This window comes from Durotheca rogersii (genome assembly GCF_024521655.1).
Source record: "Durotheca rogersii strain YMJ 92031201 chromosome Unknown GGS23scaffold_12, whole genome shotgun sequence".
Classification (NCBI taxonomy): domain Eukaryota; kingdom Fungi; phylum Ascomycota; class Sordariomycetes; order Xylariales; family Xylariaceae; genus Durotheca; species Durotheca rogersii.
The window spans coordinates 428,402-445,860 of NW_026251243.1; the positions used below are offsets into that span (position 1 = coordinate 428,402).

General features: G+C 57.2%; 6 protein-coding genes across 6 annotated transcripts; 2 read left to right on the plus strand and 4 right to left on the minus strand.

The window, feature by feature from the left end:
• Positions 1–1,190: 1,190 nt before the first annotated feature.
• GGS23DRAFT_570956 (uncharacterized protein) lies at positions 1,191–1,997 on the minus strand. The gene has a single exon (XM_051516542.1). It carries the CDS (start codon positions 1,849–1,851, stop codon positions 1,375–1,377), a length of 477 nt encoding a protein of 158 aa, XP_051371303.1. The 5' UTR covers positions 1,852–1,997; the 3' UTR covers positions 1,191–1,374.
• Positions 1,998–3,104: 1,107 nt separating this feature from the next.
• On the minus strand, positions 3,105–4,340 carry GGS23DRAFT_570958 (uncharacterized protein). Its single transcript, XM_051516543.1, has 3 exons — positions 4,126–4,340; positions 3,782–4,056; positions 3,105–3,661 (listed from the first exon to the last, which is right to left on the minus strand). The coding sequence occupies exons 2-3, from the start codon at positions 3,987–3,989 to the stop codon at positions 3,528–3,530; spliced, it is 342 nt and encodes a 113-aa protein (XP_051371304.1). The 5' UTR covers positions 3,990–4,056; positions 4,126–4,340; the 3' UTR covers positions 3,105–3,527.
• Positions 4,341–4,822: 482 nt separating this feature from the next.
• Positions 4,823–6,019, plus strand: GGS23DRAFT_83750 (uncharacterized protein). Its single transcript, XM_051521325.1, has 2 exons — positions 4,823–5,142; positions 5,246–6,019. The coding sequence occupies exons 1-2, from the start codon at positions 4,955–4,957 to the stop codon at positions 5,928–5,930; spliced, it is 873 nt and encodes a 290-aa protein (XP_051371305.1). The 5' UTR covers positions 4,823–4,954; the 3' UTR covers positions 5,931–6,019.
• GGS23DRAFT_570962 (cytosolic Fe-S cluster assembly factor nar-1) lies at positions 5,374–8,644 on the minus strand. Its single transcript, XM_051516544.1, has one exon. It carries the CDS (start codon positions 7,921–7,923, stop codon positions 6,109–6,111), a length of 1,815 nt encoding a protein of 604 aa, XP_051371306.1. The 5' UTR covers positions 7,924–8,644; the 3' UTR covers positions 5,374–6,108.
• Positions 8,645–11,242: 2,598 nt separating this feature from the next.
• Positions 11,243–13,417, minus strand: GGS23DRAFT_570964 (FMN-linked oxidoreductase). Its single transcript, XM_051516545.1, has 2 exons — positions 13,198–13,417; positions 11,243–13,033 (listed from the first exon to the last, which is right to left on the minus strand). The coding sequence occupies exons 1-2, from the start codon at positions 13,242–13,244 to the stop codon at positions 11,563–11,565; spliced, it is 1,518 nt and encodes a 505-aa protein (XP_051371307.1). The 5' UTR covers positions 13,245–13,417; the 3' UTR covers positions 11,243–11,562.
• Positions 13,418–13,700: 283 nt separating this feature from the next.
• Positions 13,701–16,064, plus strand: GGS23DRAFT_83783 (Phosphoribosylaminoimidazole carboxylase). The gene is made up of 3 exons (XM_051521326.1): positions 13,701–14,861; positions 15,001–15,579; positions 15,702–16,064. Exons 1-3 carry the CDS (start codon positions 13,946–13,948, stop codon positions 16,028–16,030), a joined length of 1,824 nt encoding a protein of 607 aa, XP_051371308.1. The 5' UTR covers positions 13,701–13,945; the 3' UTR covers positions 16,031–16,064.
• The last annotated feature ends 1,395 nt before the right edge of the window (positions 16,065–17,459 follow it).

Consider the following 17,459-nt stretch of genomic DNA (forward strand, 5'->3'; position numbering starts at 1 on the left):
GTTGTACCTACCTAATAACGGTCTACCTGCATATAGCAGTGCTCGACTGGCCAACACACCTATCTACCGTAGAATTCCGGCGGCGCATTTGGGTCTTTGTCAGTCGACCCTCCTCGGCCGGGCCAAATATCCGCCGTACGAGGCGCGACGCAAGCCCACCTCGTAATTGCGCGGGACACGAGAGACGAGGTAGCCGACTCTCGCGCGGGAGCCGCTCTCGTACCGCCAAGCCTATCGCAGCCAGCTCTCTCTCTCGTCTCTCTCCCTCGTTTTCCCCCTTCCCCTCTCCTCCCCCTCCCCCCCTCCTCGTCAGACTAAGGGAGGGGAGGGGGGGAAGCCGAGCCGCAATCACGAGGACCGGCCGGTCTGCCCGCCCGCCTCGCCTGACACGCTGTCGCGACCGGTACGTGGCAGGCTGTCACATGCTGCTGCGATCGCCGCCCGCCGCCATCGCCGGGGGGGGGGGGGGGGGGGCAGCAGGCGTCGTGGGCCCAGCTGACGGGGCCGTGTGCCGATGGCACTTCGGTGAAAGCAGCGCGGGCGACCTCAGTGGCTGCCGCGCAGTCGCGCACGCGCACGCTTGTCTCACCCCGCCCGAGAGGATGTCGGCGTCTGCATGTTTCTCTCGTCGTGTCAGATGCGGCTTGCATGGCACTCAAAGCGACAACCCCCCCGGGGGTGGGCTTGTATTACCTACCTACCTACTGCTTTGCGGGTGGCTTGCGACCCGCACCCGCACCCTGCATAGGTAGATAGGTAGGTACGTATCGCAATCCGGATACAGTGCGGATGTGAGGCTCCGAAGCATCGCCTTACAAGCCGTCGTCGTCAGTCTCATATGTCGTCCTCGGCCGCCGTAGCGCGGAGGCAAGTAGCGTTCAAGTAAAGTAGTGCGGTTTCTTCGTAGTTCGTCAGTCCTCCACGCTACCCTTTTATCGCCCATCCATCCCAATCCTCCACCCGGATATACACCAACGGAGCCCGTGGGAGAGAACGAATCGTCGGTAGCAGCCGCCCAGCAGCGCCTCACCACTAGATCGTCTCTCTCTCGCTCCGGTCCGTCCCGCCTTCGGGAATGTGATTTATGGAGGTGTCGCGTAAAACGTAGATGCCCATATTTAGCTTTGCTGTATGTAGGCATATAATGGCTGGCTCAACTGTTCAACTGCCACGTGACAAAAGGGATTAGGTTTAGGTATAGGTATCATGCGACATCGTTTCGTGTGTGTTGCATCCCGACCTCGCTCTATCATGTCGTGCCGCATCGTAGGTACTTGTGTCGCCCCAGGCTCAGTCTACTTAGGCCGCCGCTCCCAGACACTGAAAAGGGGAGGAGAGATAGTATGAGAGAGGAGAGGCGGCCTGCTAGTGGGTCTATTGGCTTCGGCGTCTCTTCTTCCCCCGCGGGCGCGCGGCGGCGGGGGGACTATCCTGACGACCAGGGGCTTTAGAAATGCTAGTCTTGCTACCAGCTTCGCCTTCGGCCGGCTCCCCTGTAGGCCTATCTACGGTCTCTGTGGTTGGTTCCGCGGCCGTGTCGGTGGCGGCGGTAGTGTCGGTCTTAGCAGTTGCCTGGGAAATCGTCGTAACAGTTGTTATGGTGGTGGTTGTGACGACTTTCAGGGCGCCGGCGGTGGTAGTGGTAGTGATGGTGGTGGTAGTGGTGTCAGCTTCTGTGTCCGTGGTCGTATCGACAGTGGTGGTCGCTGCGGACGCAGTGATGTGAGAAGGAACAAGTTCGTCGATGTCCATGGCCTGGAGACGCTCGTGGCGTCGTTCGAGGATTGTATTTTCGTTATTGACGCAAGTACACTTGGGGGGTATGGAGGATTTAGGAACCTTTATTCCCATTTTCTGGGGAATTTTGGTCGGGTTCTTACGGGCGTCTAGGTAGGGCCGAACCCCGTCCGGATAGGGACGGGCGTTGGCCTGCCCGTCGATGTAGTAGCGCAATGGATCCAGTCCGGACCACCGATCGTTGATCGAGGACACTGGAGCGTCGTCCTCGTAGTATTTTCTGGGAAAGTCTCTGTCGAGGGTGTCCTCGGACGACTTGTGCACCTTCCTGGCCTCGCTACGTTTGGTCGCAAGGTGAGGGGAGGTGTAGTCCCCGTCGTCAAATGACTCATACCCCTCAGACGATTCTTCAGAATCGGATGAAAGAGACGAGGGGATATAGTCGTCGTCGTCGTCGTCGTCTTGGCCGCTCGGATCCGCGCCCCACATCTTAGGGTTAGGTTGTGTTGCTATTTGAAGTCGTTAGAGACCTAAGCCTGTGGTAGGTGGACGAGAACCCAAGGAGAGAGGTTTGATGAAGGTTGAATTCGGTTTTCTGAGAGCTAAGGAAGAACTCGTTGGGGAACAGGCAAAGAGCAAAACCCTAAGTGATGCTCGTGCTCGTCAGAAAGTCAGAGAAGTTCGCTGCGAGGTGGCAGAGAAGATCTGGGAGGGAATACGTCAAGTGGATGGGAGGGGGAGAGAGGCTAGGGCTATTATATAGCTAGGGTTGTGGTTGTCGTGGCTACTACTGATCCAACTTTTTAAGAGTGATTATCCAAGAACCATAAGTATACAGTGATGGAATGGAAGAATAAAATCGACTGGTGTTTGTCGCCTACCCCCAGGGGAGCTGGTGATAATAATGAAGTTGAATCACAACTCATTGACTTGTGCCTTTATTGTACTGTATTAGTGACACACCGCCTTTGTGTGTAGGTGATCCATGGATTGTCTCAAGGGCTCAACACCCTATCTATCGAGTGAGAGAGCCTTGATAGGCACATCGATCCACGACCAGAAGAGATTCTATTTGACAACAGTCCCTCTCTTTCCATATGTATAGTCCGCATAGCTCCTGCTGTGATGGCTGGCGATGATGCTAGTAAGTTCCATGCAATGTTCACGTTAACAATAGCTCTGTATATTATGTATTATAGCTGCTTTGGTAGAATATAACATCACAAATGATCCGGTTCGTCGAATGAGTAGAAGAGCCTAGAGACCAAAACCATTATTGCCGCATGGGAACCAATATAAAACATACATAGCAGGATAGAAAAGTGTGGAGGTTTCCATTTTCTCGTAACTAGTACGTTTATCTTCTAGCGTCTTGTAGTATATATATGAGGGCGTAATCTCATATAATTAAAATTGGAGCAAGATTCATGCGACTGGATCTGGAGCTTAGTTTTCCCCCAGCGTTTTGAATCCATTATCATTAACTGTGGCTTATACAGTTTTGTGAGTTGCTCTATCTCGATATGGGGATGATGCCACCCCTTCTTACAACCTGGTTAGTGTACGGCGGCTTTGATCCCTGAAGGGAGCCATTGTTATATCCCCAACACAATACAAGGCACTGCGAACGAAACTACTTCGGCTAGGTACAAAAGCTAGGCGTTCGATTCTAAGCTATTAGTAATTCGTCCACTTTCGAGGTTCGTTTCAAACCAAGGGCTGGATGGGTTGGGTTAATCCTAGATGCCGTACATATTTAAGTATCCTAAATCGACATAAACCTTCGGAGCTTACGAAGAGCGAATAGAGGTCTTAGCCAGAGCGATGAGATTTTGTAAACGGGCCTCTGTCTCGGTGGTTACGCCCTTGGGATAGTAGTGAGATTGCGGGTGCTTCCGAGGTAGAAGAGGGTCTTCGTAGTCCTCTGTAATAACCGCGCTGTCGGTTAGTAGGCATGTTCGGATTTGGGGAAGGGTTAAGGAGGTTCTCGGGATTGCGATAATATCAGGAAGAGGGACCGGGCCGGGGTAGGGGTGAAACTGACTGATGCTGAACTTCTGATCACTAAGGCGGGCACGCGCAATGTCGAAGTCGTCCTTGGCCTTCTTCTCGGTCCAGGGAACAAGCCTGCCTCCAGCGCCGGAGTCCGGTGTCGGGGCACCCGCTTCGCTTAAGGAGTGGGTTGGCGTATGGAGCTGGCCGGGGAGGCGCGCAGCAAGCGGCCGAGAGGAGCTGGGCGTGTGATGCTGCATGGTGGAAGCGGATATCCAGTCTTTTCTTTCAAAGTGTTGTCAATAGGCGCGAGGCGGGCGTACCATACTACATGTTTAGGTCGTTTCGATGAGTTCTAGGTCATCAGACGAGGCATGCCTCGGAGTGTTTACTCACAGAGAAGAGGGAATGGTTGGCGACGGGTGCTAATGCGATGCAAATTCGAACTAATAGGAGCAGGCTCAGTTTGCCTAGAATTTATTGAATAAGCATAAGTATCCGGAAGCGTAGAATCTCCAAAGAAGTAGAATCGAAACGAGCCCGTCCTCCAAGAATGAGAGTATGTGAGGAGGTAGGTTGCCAACCATTAACGCATCCGATGTGTGTTGGATGTGTGAGGTTGATTGAGATAGGTATCTACATCAGATCAGGTATAAATAGGTGCCGAGTACCTATCTGGCCGGGTACCTCCTAGGGAGATAGGGTAGGTACCTTGGGTACATGACCATGTACCCATGTGCCTGGGATATTGAATGATATAGGTACCTAGGTAGGTAGGTACCTAGGTATCTGTGTACCTAGCCAATGTACATAGGGATGCAAGTATATTACCCTGGTGCCCGCCTCATTCTGATTTATACAGGAACATTACATCCTAGGTACCTCCTAAGTCTGTCAATCCATCCTCAGGTACCTGCCCGTATTGTGTACCTGCCACCGTACAAAATGTGTGGCATATAAGCTTGATCTGACTAGAATGTTGTTTCTGTGGGACCCCACACCCAACGTAAGGGGCCGACCCTGAGCGAACCAAACTTATCCCCCTCTATTAAATCGTCTCTACTCTACACAACTTCGTCTGCCGCCTCCGCGTAAGAACGGACGGCCTAATGTATAGAGCCGCTCCCCGGTCCCACAAGCCGTTCCAGATAAATATACAGAGTAATCCTCCATCGCTGTCGAATCCACACAGAGCACAAGCGACACCCAGGCCAGAGCCCACACAATGGCAAGGAGAACAACTGCCCAAGTCCCAGACGCCTGGGAGGACGAGGACTGGGAAGTACAAGCGGACAAAGCTGCCGCAGTTCCTGACGAGGAGAGAGGGCGTGAACCGTTAAAGGCACAGCAATTGAGCAAGGCAGAGCGGTTAGCACAGCACGCCGAGTCCAACCGAAAACTATGGGAGTCAGCGTATGCACCCACCCTTCCTGTCGCCCCTATACCCGTAATACGGGAGTCGTGAATCGTCCGCTTGCTTACCCTGGCTTCTCTCGCCCTCGGTCCCGACCAACAGCGACGCGCCATCCCCCGAGCCGCCCTCGTTTCACTACATCGCCTCGCGGTCTGAGCCGCCTCTCACCAGCACTTTCAAGCCCGCCGTCACCGTGCTCAGCCGCAAGCCGACGCCTAGCGACGGCAGAAACGGCGGCGGCGGCGGCGGCGGCGAATACGACGACGACGACGCCGACGCGAGGAAGAACGGCGCCCGCCTCACCCCCGAGCAGATCCTCGCCAAGCAGCAGCGCGAGCGCGACGAGAGGCAACGCCGCTACGACGAGGCGCGCGCCAAGATCTTCGGCACCAGCAACGACGGCGCCCCGACCGCGACAACGCCTCCTCCCCGATCGACCGACGGGCGTGGCCCTCGCGGTCGGGCCAGAGGCGGCGGGAGAGGCGGTGGTGCTGCCGCCGCCGGCTACCGGCACAATAACAATTACGACAACGGCAACCAGCGGCCGGGCCCCCAACTCGGGACAGGGGGAGCAGGCGCTGGCGCTGGCGGCCGAGAGCTTTACGACCCAAACTACTCTCCCATGCCCGGCTCCCATTTCGAACGACGGGGCAATAGCCACGGCCGACGCTCCCCGGCTGCCGCCCCGCGGGACGAGAACCAAGCCATCCGCGCCCCGCGTGGTCCGGACGGGACTGGGAGAGGAGGATTCGGCTTTGCACGACACCCCGGCTCCAAAGACAGCTGAGACTAGCTGATTGATTGTTGTGGCTGATTGACTGAATTACTACTACTACTACCGCTACTATTCCTACTACTTCACTTACCACCCACAATCGCATCTGCTGCCGCTACTTCTAATTCTTCTTCTATTTCCCCTTGGGCGGGACGGGGCTCAGGTTTCAGCTCAGCTACCTAATTATCCACTACCACCCGCCGCCGATCTTACCGGCTAATTGGACCACCCTCTCCATTCCGCCGGTCGTAGTCCCGCCCTTGCTGTTCTTACCAACGTCGCTGACTACCTCGCGATAACTCGTGTAGACTAGTCTATCGATATCTATCCCGGTTATATCTCCCCAATGTGCCAGCACGTCACGTATGTAGGACGAAGAGATGCCTCCGACCACGTCACCCCGTCCTTGCAACCGGTCTCCGTTGGTTACCACCCCCTCTAAATCGTCCGAGGAGTCCTCAGCCGAGAAGTACGCCTCGTCGACCTGCGCCAGCCATTGCTTCTGCTCCTGGGCCCCGGGCTTGGATCCTAGTTTCCCCCTCCGCTCCTTCACGATGGGATCGTCCACCTTGATCTGGCCGCCACCGTTTGTACAGCCTCCGGGACACGCCATAACCTCGACATATGCGTACTCTAGCCCGGCCGCCCCTCTACCCGCCGCTCTCCGGGCGGCGGCTCCCGGCATCCGCGACGGCCGCGCCGGCTTCAATCGACGGACTAGGTTCTGAATGTTGCGGAAGCCGTAATACCGCGCTGCCTTGAATATGAGTTCCCCTTCAGCAGATATCACCGTGTACTCGGCGACATCAGCGTTTCGACCGCGAACTGTCTCGATCCGCGACCCGGCGTGCCGCGCCGAGACATACTGTAACGTGTAGTATAGACTGCCCCCCGAGGTCCCCGCGAGCGCGTCCAGCTGGCCGCTTCTCCGACGGGGAGGGAAAAGGAAGTGGTGTAGTATAGGGTCGGGGAAGGGCATCTGTAATGTGTCGGGGACCGGTGTTCTGGATAGTGCGAAAAAATCGATACTCCGCGACTCAGTCAACATCAAAATCTCCTTGCTCGTGATAACGCAATCCACATCCCTGACCCCTCGGCCGTCCGAACCGGCACCTGCCCCGTTCCAGGCGGCGTCTGTCAGCTCCTCGCGACTCGCCTCGAGCTTCTTGTCGAAGCACGGCATGACGGCCAGGTGCCATATGCGGCTTGGCGGGATGCCTAGCGTGCGGCTCAGTGCAGTCTTGAGCAGGGTTCCCGTGAGCGCCTGAGGCGACTTGACGCGCGACATGTGCGGCAGGACGTGCGGGTGCGTCTTCTCGGCGTAGCAGACCCAGCCGGGGCAGCTCGACGCCAGGATGGGCTTCGTGGCGGCGCTGCCGTCGCCGAGCACCTCCTCGGCCCCTAGAACGAGGCACGCTTCTCGCGCCGCGTTCGTGTCCGCAACCCACGCGAACCCGTTACCCCACCGGCCACCGGCCCGCAAGCCATCACGGCCCATCAGCAGCTGCGCGATGGCGCGGCCGGCGTCGCGCTCTGACACCCCCGGACCAGCGGCGGCGGCCAGACTCGCCCGCGTCTGCGGCGACACGCTAGCTACGAAGAGCTTGCTGTCCGGGTTCTGGAGGCCGTGGACCTCAAACGCCGGTTTCGGCCCGCCTCCGGTGGCACCATTTGTGTGGGTATTGCTATGGCTGCCGCTGCGGGGGACTATGCGCAGAGCCGGGGCGCTGTCGAGGACGCTGAGGAGTTCGGCGTGGCTCTGCAGGCTGACGAGGACGGCCTCGGCGGAGGTCACGCAGCCGGAGCAGGCGAGGCAGTCGGTCAGGGAGATCTGGGCGGGCGCGTTGGCGGTGCCGCCCGGCTGTTGGCCATCGAGGATGACTTCGTGTTCGAGAGAGGAGTTCGCGCTTTGCGGTGCGGGCGGGAGCGTCTCAACCGGCTTGATGCAGGCCACACCCGGGGAGATGAAGTCGTTGAGGTCGTCGGCGGAGAGGATCGCCGACATGGTGGGCGGGGGGCGTCTCTGGAGAGCGAGAAGGCGGAGACGAGGTAGGCGGGAAGGGAGAAGGGAAGGACGAGACGGTGGCGAGGCCTCGTCCCCCTAAGGTTGAGGAGGTGGGCAATGCGACGTGATATGATGCGATGTGAGCCGTTCGAGTAGCTGCCCTTTTTGAGATTTTGGTAGAGGTTGTGGTTTAGGATTCGTGAACTAGAGTTTCGCGGGAATCGGTGCGGCAATGGAGGAGTGGCGGTTACTAGACAAGACAGGATAAAGGTGGAACGCTTTCTAACGATCGAACCCTTCTATATCACACTTCTTCTCTATCACGGGAGAGGACCAGGGAGGACGGATACTCTGCAAGTAGGAGGCGAGGAGAGCGCCAGACGAGGGTGTCTTTGATTCGCGGGTAAGTGGGTGGATGTCTGGATAGCTACACTTCCTAGATCGGGGTTACTTTAAGGGCATCGGGGACGGGCTGGCGAGAAAGTAAAGGCCCGGTTGGTAATCGAGAGAGCGACGGGAGGGATGAGGTAAGGATGCATGCTAGCATGCGAAATCGGCACCCAAAGATTGGGTGGCGGTTATGTATATGTAGGCGCCTTCTTTAGTGGGGAGGAGGGAGAAAAAAAAGAGAGGTACCTAGGTACCTACACAGGTACTCTATATTGCTTGGTAATGAAGTACTTGCCAAGGTATATACCGGCCCGGGAAAGTTAAGTAGGAGGTAGGTGTAGGTAGGTACCCTGCGGGGTATGAGATAGCTTAAGTACCTCCAGCCTAGGGTACCCCCCTCTCAACCCTACGTGTACATACCCGTACACAGCTTAGACAATTACCAACTCCGGTCGTCCACAAACCCATACAGGTACCTAAGGTAGTCAGTCTATTGAATATCACGGATAACAATTGCTACCGTCTTATAACTAAGGTGGCCTATAGTAACAATAGCATCCCTTTCCCTTGGCGCGTGGCCCCTCTTCATCTTCAGCCTCCATCTACCTACCCTACCTTTCGCACAACCATACCGGGGCCTGTCTGCGTTGCTCTACACGAGTATTGGTATAAGTAACCTCTGCGAATTGCAACATCGAGGTGTATATGGGTAGAACGTGGGAGACAATCTAACCAGCAACCTCTATTCGCTTTAGAATTCAATAAACAACCTAGATCCCTTATTACTTCCTCCACCTTCGATGCCATGTCGTATGTCACATGTATCACAACATAGAAGCCCACTTTGGTAAGGTAACCCAGGGATAGCAATGGAACCCCCTCCCCTCATAAGACGAATTACGACGCGATTAAATCAGTTGAGAGTGCGTGATCGCTGCTCGAGGAGTCCAACCTCGAGAAAACTAGGCCTTGTTGTTGATAGTCAACGGCTATGTTAGCCAATGGCTATGTTAATCAACAGCTCGCAACTGCAACTTGTTGACTAAGAGGGCCTGCCACTCCCCTGGCATGGAATGAATGAATGGGTCAAACTATCGAATTGCTACCTGTTGATTAGTCCGGGGCGTACTTGCTGCACGGACTCGAGGGGATCAAGGTCTCCGACCAGATCATACCAGGTACTCCTCCCCGGTTTCCGTTGATCGCGTAGAGTGCTAACTGGTAGTAGATGATCTCGAACACGAACTTCTGTCTTTGGGAGCTCCGGCCGCCGGCCGCTACATCGAGTAGGAGATACGCAGCAAGGATTTCTAAGAGGTAATCCATCATCAGTCGTACGCTACCACCCTCACCCGCCACATCCAGGCTTCGCAGCGTAAGTCTCTATACTTCGAGATCAACCATGGCGGCCCGGCCGAGGCATTCCTATCGTGGAAAGCAACGTAGGTACCTTGCAAGACGTGTGAACTATTGAAGTAGTCATTCAATCAAGTTGACGAGAAAAGTCGAAAGAGTTGCCGGAGCTCGCGTAGTGGGACGAGGGGATAGATATCAACGTGCTAAAGGGGGAGGCTACGAATAATACCTACCTAATGACCCAATAACACCGATCAATCGCCTACAAAGAAGCCCCGATTGACGAACACGGCATCATCCTGAAGCTGACGGTGAAGTAGTCCAACCAGCAAAGGTACTACAGCAGCACACACTCCTGTTTAGATAAACCCCTACGCGAGATTTCACGCACGTTACGCGTAAGGGAGGCCGGGAAAAGGCGCTCAAGAAACAATGAGATAATTGCGCTGACGCACCCACCCCGTAGAGAAGCCGAAGCCAGTATCACCGAACAAGAGGGCCTCCGCATAAATGCTTTGCACGGAAACGAGCTGTTACGAGGGGTTTTGTAATCTCCATATCCTCCGGGTGGGGGTATTAACACCAACTTTTTCGGGCGGAGAATCCGGCTACGATCTGGTGGGCATGGCACCGTTTGGCAAGGCAAAAATCGATGCCGGTACTATGAATAGGTGTTAGAATACACTGGCAGTGGTCTCAGTCTCCCAAAAAGAGCCTAGGAATTGCTATGTTACCACTGAGCCTACGAATGGTACAAAATGAAGAGAAGTCGAGTCGCCGGCGTCAGAGACCCGGGAGCAGAAACGACGGAATATTGGCTCGGACGGGGATGAGGGCGAGGCACCCGAGTAGGATAGGGTAGTCACCTAGGAATTGTCAGATTCCCCATCCCCATCCCCAGACACTCTTGTCGACTTCACGCGCCCTTCTCTTCTCAGACCAGGTCAGTTTTACTTTACTAGAGCATCCAGCCGAGCTTTTTGCAACGTTCCGGAAAGAATACCAGCGAGGTTTTTTTCGATGAGTAGCAGTCAGCACATCCGGGATCGTTCCGTTTAGACTTTTCTCCAAAACATGACCCCCAGGCCGCGTGTGTGTTTGTGTTGTATGTATGTGGCGTTGTCGAGTTTAGGGAGAGAAGGGGAATTTGCCTGCGACCATCGTTTTGCCATTACCCTCTTACGTCTCCACGCGGGGTGCGGAAGGGGAATAGGCCGATGCATTTTCTCTTTATTTCCCTCGGTGTGTGTGTTTTTTTTGTTTTCCTTTTCCCTTTCCTTCCCGACTCTCAGGTCCCTGCCCGGCTAGGCCATGATACCTCCGGGCACTTTTCCCATATTCCGCAGGGAGATGAGCACGAAGACACCGACTACAGCAATGACGATAGGCGTTCTGTCGTGTCTCGTCCCCTCGGGAGTTGCTGAGTTGCGTTTGTTGTAGCTAAGTCGACGTACACTAGAGTGGATACGCATGGGAAGCAAGAGGAGTAAGAGGAGGCGGGAGGAAGTCTCATTGATACCTAAGCCTGAGCCTAGACCTTGAGCTTCGAATGAATAAAAAGCTACAATCTCTGCTGGTCTTGTTCCCCGTGATTACCACTGCAAGTAAAGGACACAGCTGGAAGTAGATAGCAGACAAACAACCCAGGAGAGAGAGGGGGAGGGGAGGTTGCAATGGCGAGAACTATAAGCACGGTGGAAAGCGAGGAGAGTATATGATTCAGGGCTTGCAAGGACAGCCTTCGCTCCCCTCAGCCGTGAAGTCGAGGGGCGCAGTGGACTATACACCCATACTAACTACACTAGGTATCCAACTACCTGCCTCCTATCTACGTCTCATCCCTCTCCGTCTAGCCCATCTCCCCTCGGCGCCCCCCTCTCTCGAGCCCAGCGCTCACGCGTACCGCACGACCCCGCCGCTCCCAGGGTCCCGCTGCCGCCGCGCCTCGTCCACGTAGTCGAGCACGTCGATCCAGGACCGCAGGCCCGTCAAGTGGGCGCGCTCCTTCTTGGACAGGAGAGCCGGCCGCGGGCCGCGGGCACCTGCGACTTCGGGGTCGTCTCGCCCCGCCCCCGCTTCCCCGTCCTCGTCCTCGTCCTCGCCCTCCGCCACTCCCCCGTTCGTACTGCCGCCCTCGACGCCTCCGTCGTCGGGGGCCTGGGGGCTGGTACGGGAGCGAGCGGGCGGGCGGCGCGCGTTCTGGGGCGGACGCGGCCGGTGGTAGTACCCGGGCCCGCACATCTCGGTGAGGTGGTGCACGGCGAGCTTGAGGGGCAGCGGCGCGCGCGCGACGTTAGCGAGGAAGACGTCGACGGCGCTCCAGGGGCAGGCGTCTGCGCCGGCGAAGAGCGCCGGGTTCGCGAGCAGCGCGCGCGCCGACATGAGGCCGGCGAGGTGCGGGAGGTGCGGCTTCGCCTCGCCCGCTTGCTCGCGCAGGCTCGACGTCTCCGCGCCGCTGGCGGCGGGATGGGGCGGGACGACGGGGGGCGCGGACGAGAACGTGGTGTAGGGAAGCGCGGACAGCGGCGCGAACACGTCGCCGGACACAACGACGGGCAGCTGCGGCCCGAAGGTCGAGGTCAGCACGGCGAGGGCCTCGAGGTCGACGGGCGCGCTGCTCGGCGTGCGCCGCGTGCGCGGGTGCACCGTAATGAAGTCGACGTTGCGCCGCAGCGGGTCGCCGACGACGGCCGTGACGAAGTCGAGCGTGCGCCGCAGGTCGGCGTGAACCCGAATCTTGACGCTGATGCTGCGGCCGCGGCCACGGCCGGGGCCTAAGGGATCGTCGCCGCCGTCGGGGTCTCCGCCCGCGTGGGAGCCGACGGCGGAAGGGCGATAGGGGGCCGGGTGGTCGACGGCCCAGCCGTCGCGGGCGAGTCTCTCGCGTGTCGCGACGACCATGTCGCGCACGAGCTCGCGGCGGTCCATGAGCGCCGCGCCGAGGGTCGCGGCGCAGGCCCACGACTGCGGGCACCCACAGTTAATGTCGACGCCGTTAACGAAGGGGGCGGCGAGGGAAGCGGCGCGCGAGAGCTCCAGGGGTGAGTTCGCGCCGAACTGCGCGATAGTCGGGGGCTGCGACCAGGGCGCCAGGGAGTGGGGGCTAGGGGTGCCGTCGCCCCCGACAGCAGCAGCAGAAACCCCTCCCGCAGGAGAGGGCGGCCACGATGCGATGGTCAAGTCGCTGTCGCGCGCGACCGAGCTGCGGTTGAACTCCTTGGCCAGGATCATGGGCGTCCAGCACAAGTCGGTGCCGAAGTAGTGGACAGTCTGGCGGAAGGCGAGCTTGCTGTAGCGAACCATGGGCGCGCTGGCGTAGAGCAGACGCCCTTGCGCCCTAGCGATGTCGAAGAGCTTGAGGGGACTGCGAGGAGGCGATCACTTTTGTTAGCACAATGAACCCTGCAACTAGCTGACTATATCGACATATTTGGCTCCAACGACATCACAGACTGACGCATACGGATTGTAAGGGATAGGGGATAGAAGGCTAGCAGGAGTGTCGAATTCTAACACCGGAGGACGTACTGGATCAGGGACGGGAGGAGGAGCTCATCTTGCTGCTCCGGGTCCATCTTGATCACCTAGATACGGGCCGGTCGTGACGAGATGAGGAACCGGCATATTGCAGGCGGGTTCTCTTGCGCGGGCCGCTCAGGTCGATCGACCGACTCCGTCCGTACGTAGTCTGGGAAGATGAGGCAGGATGCGGGATGTTGTGCGGACTTTTGTTCGCATCCGGTGTATAGCAAGAGTCTCCTGACTAAGCACCTCAGGCACTGAGGACAGGATCGTGGGTGATCCTGGGGCAAAAGCTTCAATGTGGGTAGGAAGTACCTTCCATGTACCTACACACTAGAGAAACCTGCCAATGTTAGAGGAGTAGGTACCTACGAGATACTCAAGCCACCCCTTAAAGTTGGTAGTAGGCGCATTCTGGAGGGCGGTTGCCGCGGGGCACATCTATTACGTAGGTACATACTAAAAGCCCCGACATCTCTCGATACGATTGGCCCTGCCACCTCCCTCCTTCACCGCCTGCCGCCCCTGTCTAAGTGCGATGAGGGTCCGTAGATTTTTGCCAGTCCGTACTTGATTTACCGAGAGACTCTGGGGGGGGAAAATCATGGGAAGCTTGCAAATCCGAATATAATCGCCGTCTTAGAGCCTTGCTGTATACAGACGGCTCTGTCGAGAGAGGATCACTACAACTGCCATCGCCAACACTCGAGCAGATCGCAGCGCAGTGCCCCGGCGACACCAATCCCCACGCTCGATGGCCGGGAAAAAGCCTGTCATAGGTCTGCTGGGCGGCGGCCAGCTCGGTCGCATGCTGTGCGAAGCAGCAGGGCCTCTCGGGATACCCATCGCCGTCCTGGACACCGAGGACTGCCCGGCTAAGCAAGCCAACCACAACAACCTCCACGTTGCCGGATCTTTCAAGGACCCGGAGAAGATCAAGCTTCTGGCCTCACGCTGCGATGTTCTCACCGTGGAGATCGAGCACGTAGAAACCGAGGTGCTGGAGGAGATCGCGACGAAAGGGGTCGAGGTCCCTAGCGCCGACGGGAAAGGAACCACGCTGAAAAAGGTGCCCGTACACCCATCGTGGAAGACGATACGTCTCATCCAGGACAAGTTCCGCCAGAAGGAATACTTTTCTAGGAACGGGATTCCCGTTGCCGAGCAGATAGCTATAGATTCAGGAGAAGAGCGAGCCGACTCCATCGACGAGGCCGCCTGGAAGTTTGGCTTCCCCTTTATGCTGAAGAGCAGCAAGGGGTCTTACGACGGCCGCGGCAACTTCAAGGTCACCGGGCCGGAGGACCTCAAGACCGCCATCAAGCAGATGGGGAAGCTCGATGATCTCTATGCGGAGAAGTGGGTACCCTTTGAGATGGAGCTGTCCGTCATGGTTCTACGCACAGAGGACGACGACGGCGACCTCAAGGCCGTCTACCCCTATCCCGTCGTCGAGACCATCCACGAGGACAGCATATGCACCAAGGTATTCTACCCACCACGTAATATACCAGACGATGCCAAGAAACAGGCACAGAAGGTTGCGTGCGACGTCGTAGAGAGCCTCTGGGGTCGGGGCGTCTTCGCCGTCGAGATGTTCTTACTCTCGAATGGCCACATCGTCGTGAACGAGGTTGCCCCTCGCCCGCATAATTCTGGCCATTTTACCAGTAGGTCTATTCTGCCATTATTCTAAGATACCGGTCATTTTGGATCTGCCGCGTTCATGTCCTGTTGCTTTCTTGGACTCTTTTTTGTAACCTGAAGGCGATCTCGTGGCACAGTTGCTGACTCTTCCCCCCTTACTAGTCGAGGCCGTGCCCCAGATGTCACAATATAAGGCCCAGCTCTATTCCATACTAGACCGTATCCCCACTAAGGGAGCGAACCTGACGGCGAGGGTGCCCTCCGCGATCATGCTAAATATCCTTGGAGGTGCCCAAGCTACGTCCCATGATAAACTCGTCGAGCTCGCCGAAAATCCGCATGGGGAATTTACGGATGTGTACGTTCACCTTTACGGAAAAGAATCGAGGCCGGGCCGGAAGATTGGCCATATAACCGCCACGGGGCTCTCCTCGGTGGAAAATCTAGCGGAAACCGTCCGTCCCCTCATCGAGGCCATGGACGCGATTCGACTCGAGCGCATCGGGTCGGATATCCCCACCAAGTCTCAAACGGCCCGGCCTAAAGCCATACCCCTCGTTGCGGTTACGATGGGCTCCGACTCGGACTTGACGACGATGGCGGCCGGCCTGAAGATCCTAGATGAATTCCACGTGCCTTACGACGTCCGAATAACGTCGGCACATCGGACGCCGCATCACATGATGCAATTCGCAGCAGAAATGTCCAAGTGCGGCTGTAAGGTTATTATTGCGGGCGCAGGTAAGCCAACCTAGCACGTGCCATTCCTGCTTAGTACACCTATCTAGGCTTCTCCGACCAAAGGGGGGCGGACAAACGATACGTAGGTAGACAGGGTCGTCGCTAACCCTTGAGGGCTACAGGCGGCGCCGCCCATCTGCCAGGCATGCTGGCGTCGGAGGTGCACATCCCGGTGATCGGGGTGCCGGTGAAGGCGTCGGTGCTAGACGGGGTCGACAGCCTGCACAGCATCGTGCAGATGCCGCGAGGGATCCCGTGCGCGACGGTGGGGATCGGGAACTCGACGAACGCGGCGCTGCTGGCGGTCCGGATCCTGGGCGGGGCGTACCCCGAGTACGCGGAGCGGATGCGGCGCTACCAGGAGCGGATGAAGACGGAGGTGCTGTCCAAGGACGAGCGGATCCAGGCGGTGGGCTGGCAGCGGTATCTCGAGGGTATGCAGAGCAAGTGAATCTTTGGACCGTGGTTGAGGCGATGGAGGTGGGCAGGTGTGATCACTTGGCAGATATCCCTTCGCGATCACCATCTACTACCTACCTTCCCCTGTCTCAAGAAGAATGCACGCACAGTTGGATCAAACCTAGTAGAGTCAATTCCCAAGAGAGGGGGGGAATAGAGTCGACTTGAGAAGTTGTGTAAGTGTAATTGGCCTGCCTTGGTCTTTTGGTAGGTTGGGTTGTTCATACCTACATGCAGGGGCAGCAGCGAATATGCGTGGAGGATGGGTCCTGTGAGGCTCTGGCCTGTGGAAGTGGGTGGGTAAGTATATCGAGACCCCGATGGCTCACCGCATCGCCCTTTGCTCGCAATTACATTGCACTGCCCTCCATGCCCAGGCCGTGAAATGCGATCCCGCAGACCCCGTAGATTCCGGTATGGTCGGCGATAACCTCGCCCTTAACGCCGGCGGAGAAACGAGGATGAAACGCTGAGTTATTGCTTTTATCCACGGCCTCTTCTATTGGGTATCTGATGTGCTTAGTCTTCGAGAAGCACCTCGGCACTCAACGATACTACGCACATGAATTAGCAGCCCCTGCCACAGGTATAGGTAGGTAGTTCCTAGGTAGGGCGCTGAGCATGGGCAAGTCAACCGGATGGTCAAGCCAGCAACGCTTCGGCACTTACTGAAATATAAGCAGTTTTCCGTTGCCAAGCAAAGGATTCCTTCGTAAAAGGTTGCGTAAAATGATTCTGATTGATTTAATGCATCACCGGATAAGTTCCCCCTGGCAGGACGATGCCTAGATCATTTCGACACCCGGCCCTCCAGGCAGGTAGGTATGTACCTACGTCGTTAAGTAGGTAAAATTCGGAAAAAGCCGCAATGCTTAGAAACGTGCCAGGGTCCAATCACGGGCCATAAGCGGGAGCCGAGTGAGATTGGAGTCCCCGAACCGCATGCCCGTGGTGACGATAAAGCCGACGCTGTGGCAAGCAGACGACGGGGGGGAGGAGGGGCGCAGGCCCCGCTCTTCTCGGATTTGAGATCTGAGCGCGTCACAAAGCCGAGCGGGGCCATGACTTTACGGCTTGGCCAGCCCCGCATGTCGACGTCTCGAGAGCCATTACCTGTATTATTATAGTATTATCAGGCACCTAATGCAGCCTGTAGGCTACAGGTGCCTATGGAGGAACTAAGATAGGTACCTACTTGTCCGTTAACGTAGGCGACAGGGAGCCGAGGCGGGACGACCCGGTGTATCGGGAATCAGGGACGCCGACCTGCGTCATCGATATCAATGCGGGCCCCACCCCACGGCGCTACATGATCCTACCTGGCACTCGCCCGCCACAGATATGTACCGACCCCCTAGCCAGCACTCAGACCTCCTCGCGAGGCAGTACGCGCCTCCATCAGCTGCGTACCTGGCCTACTT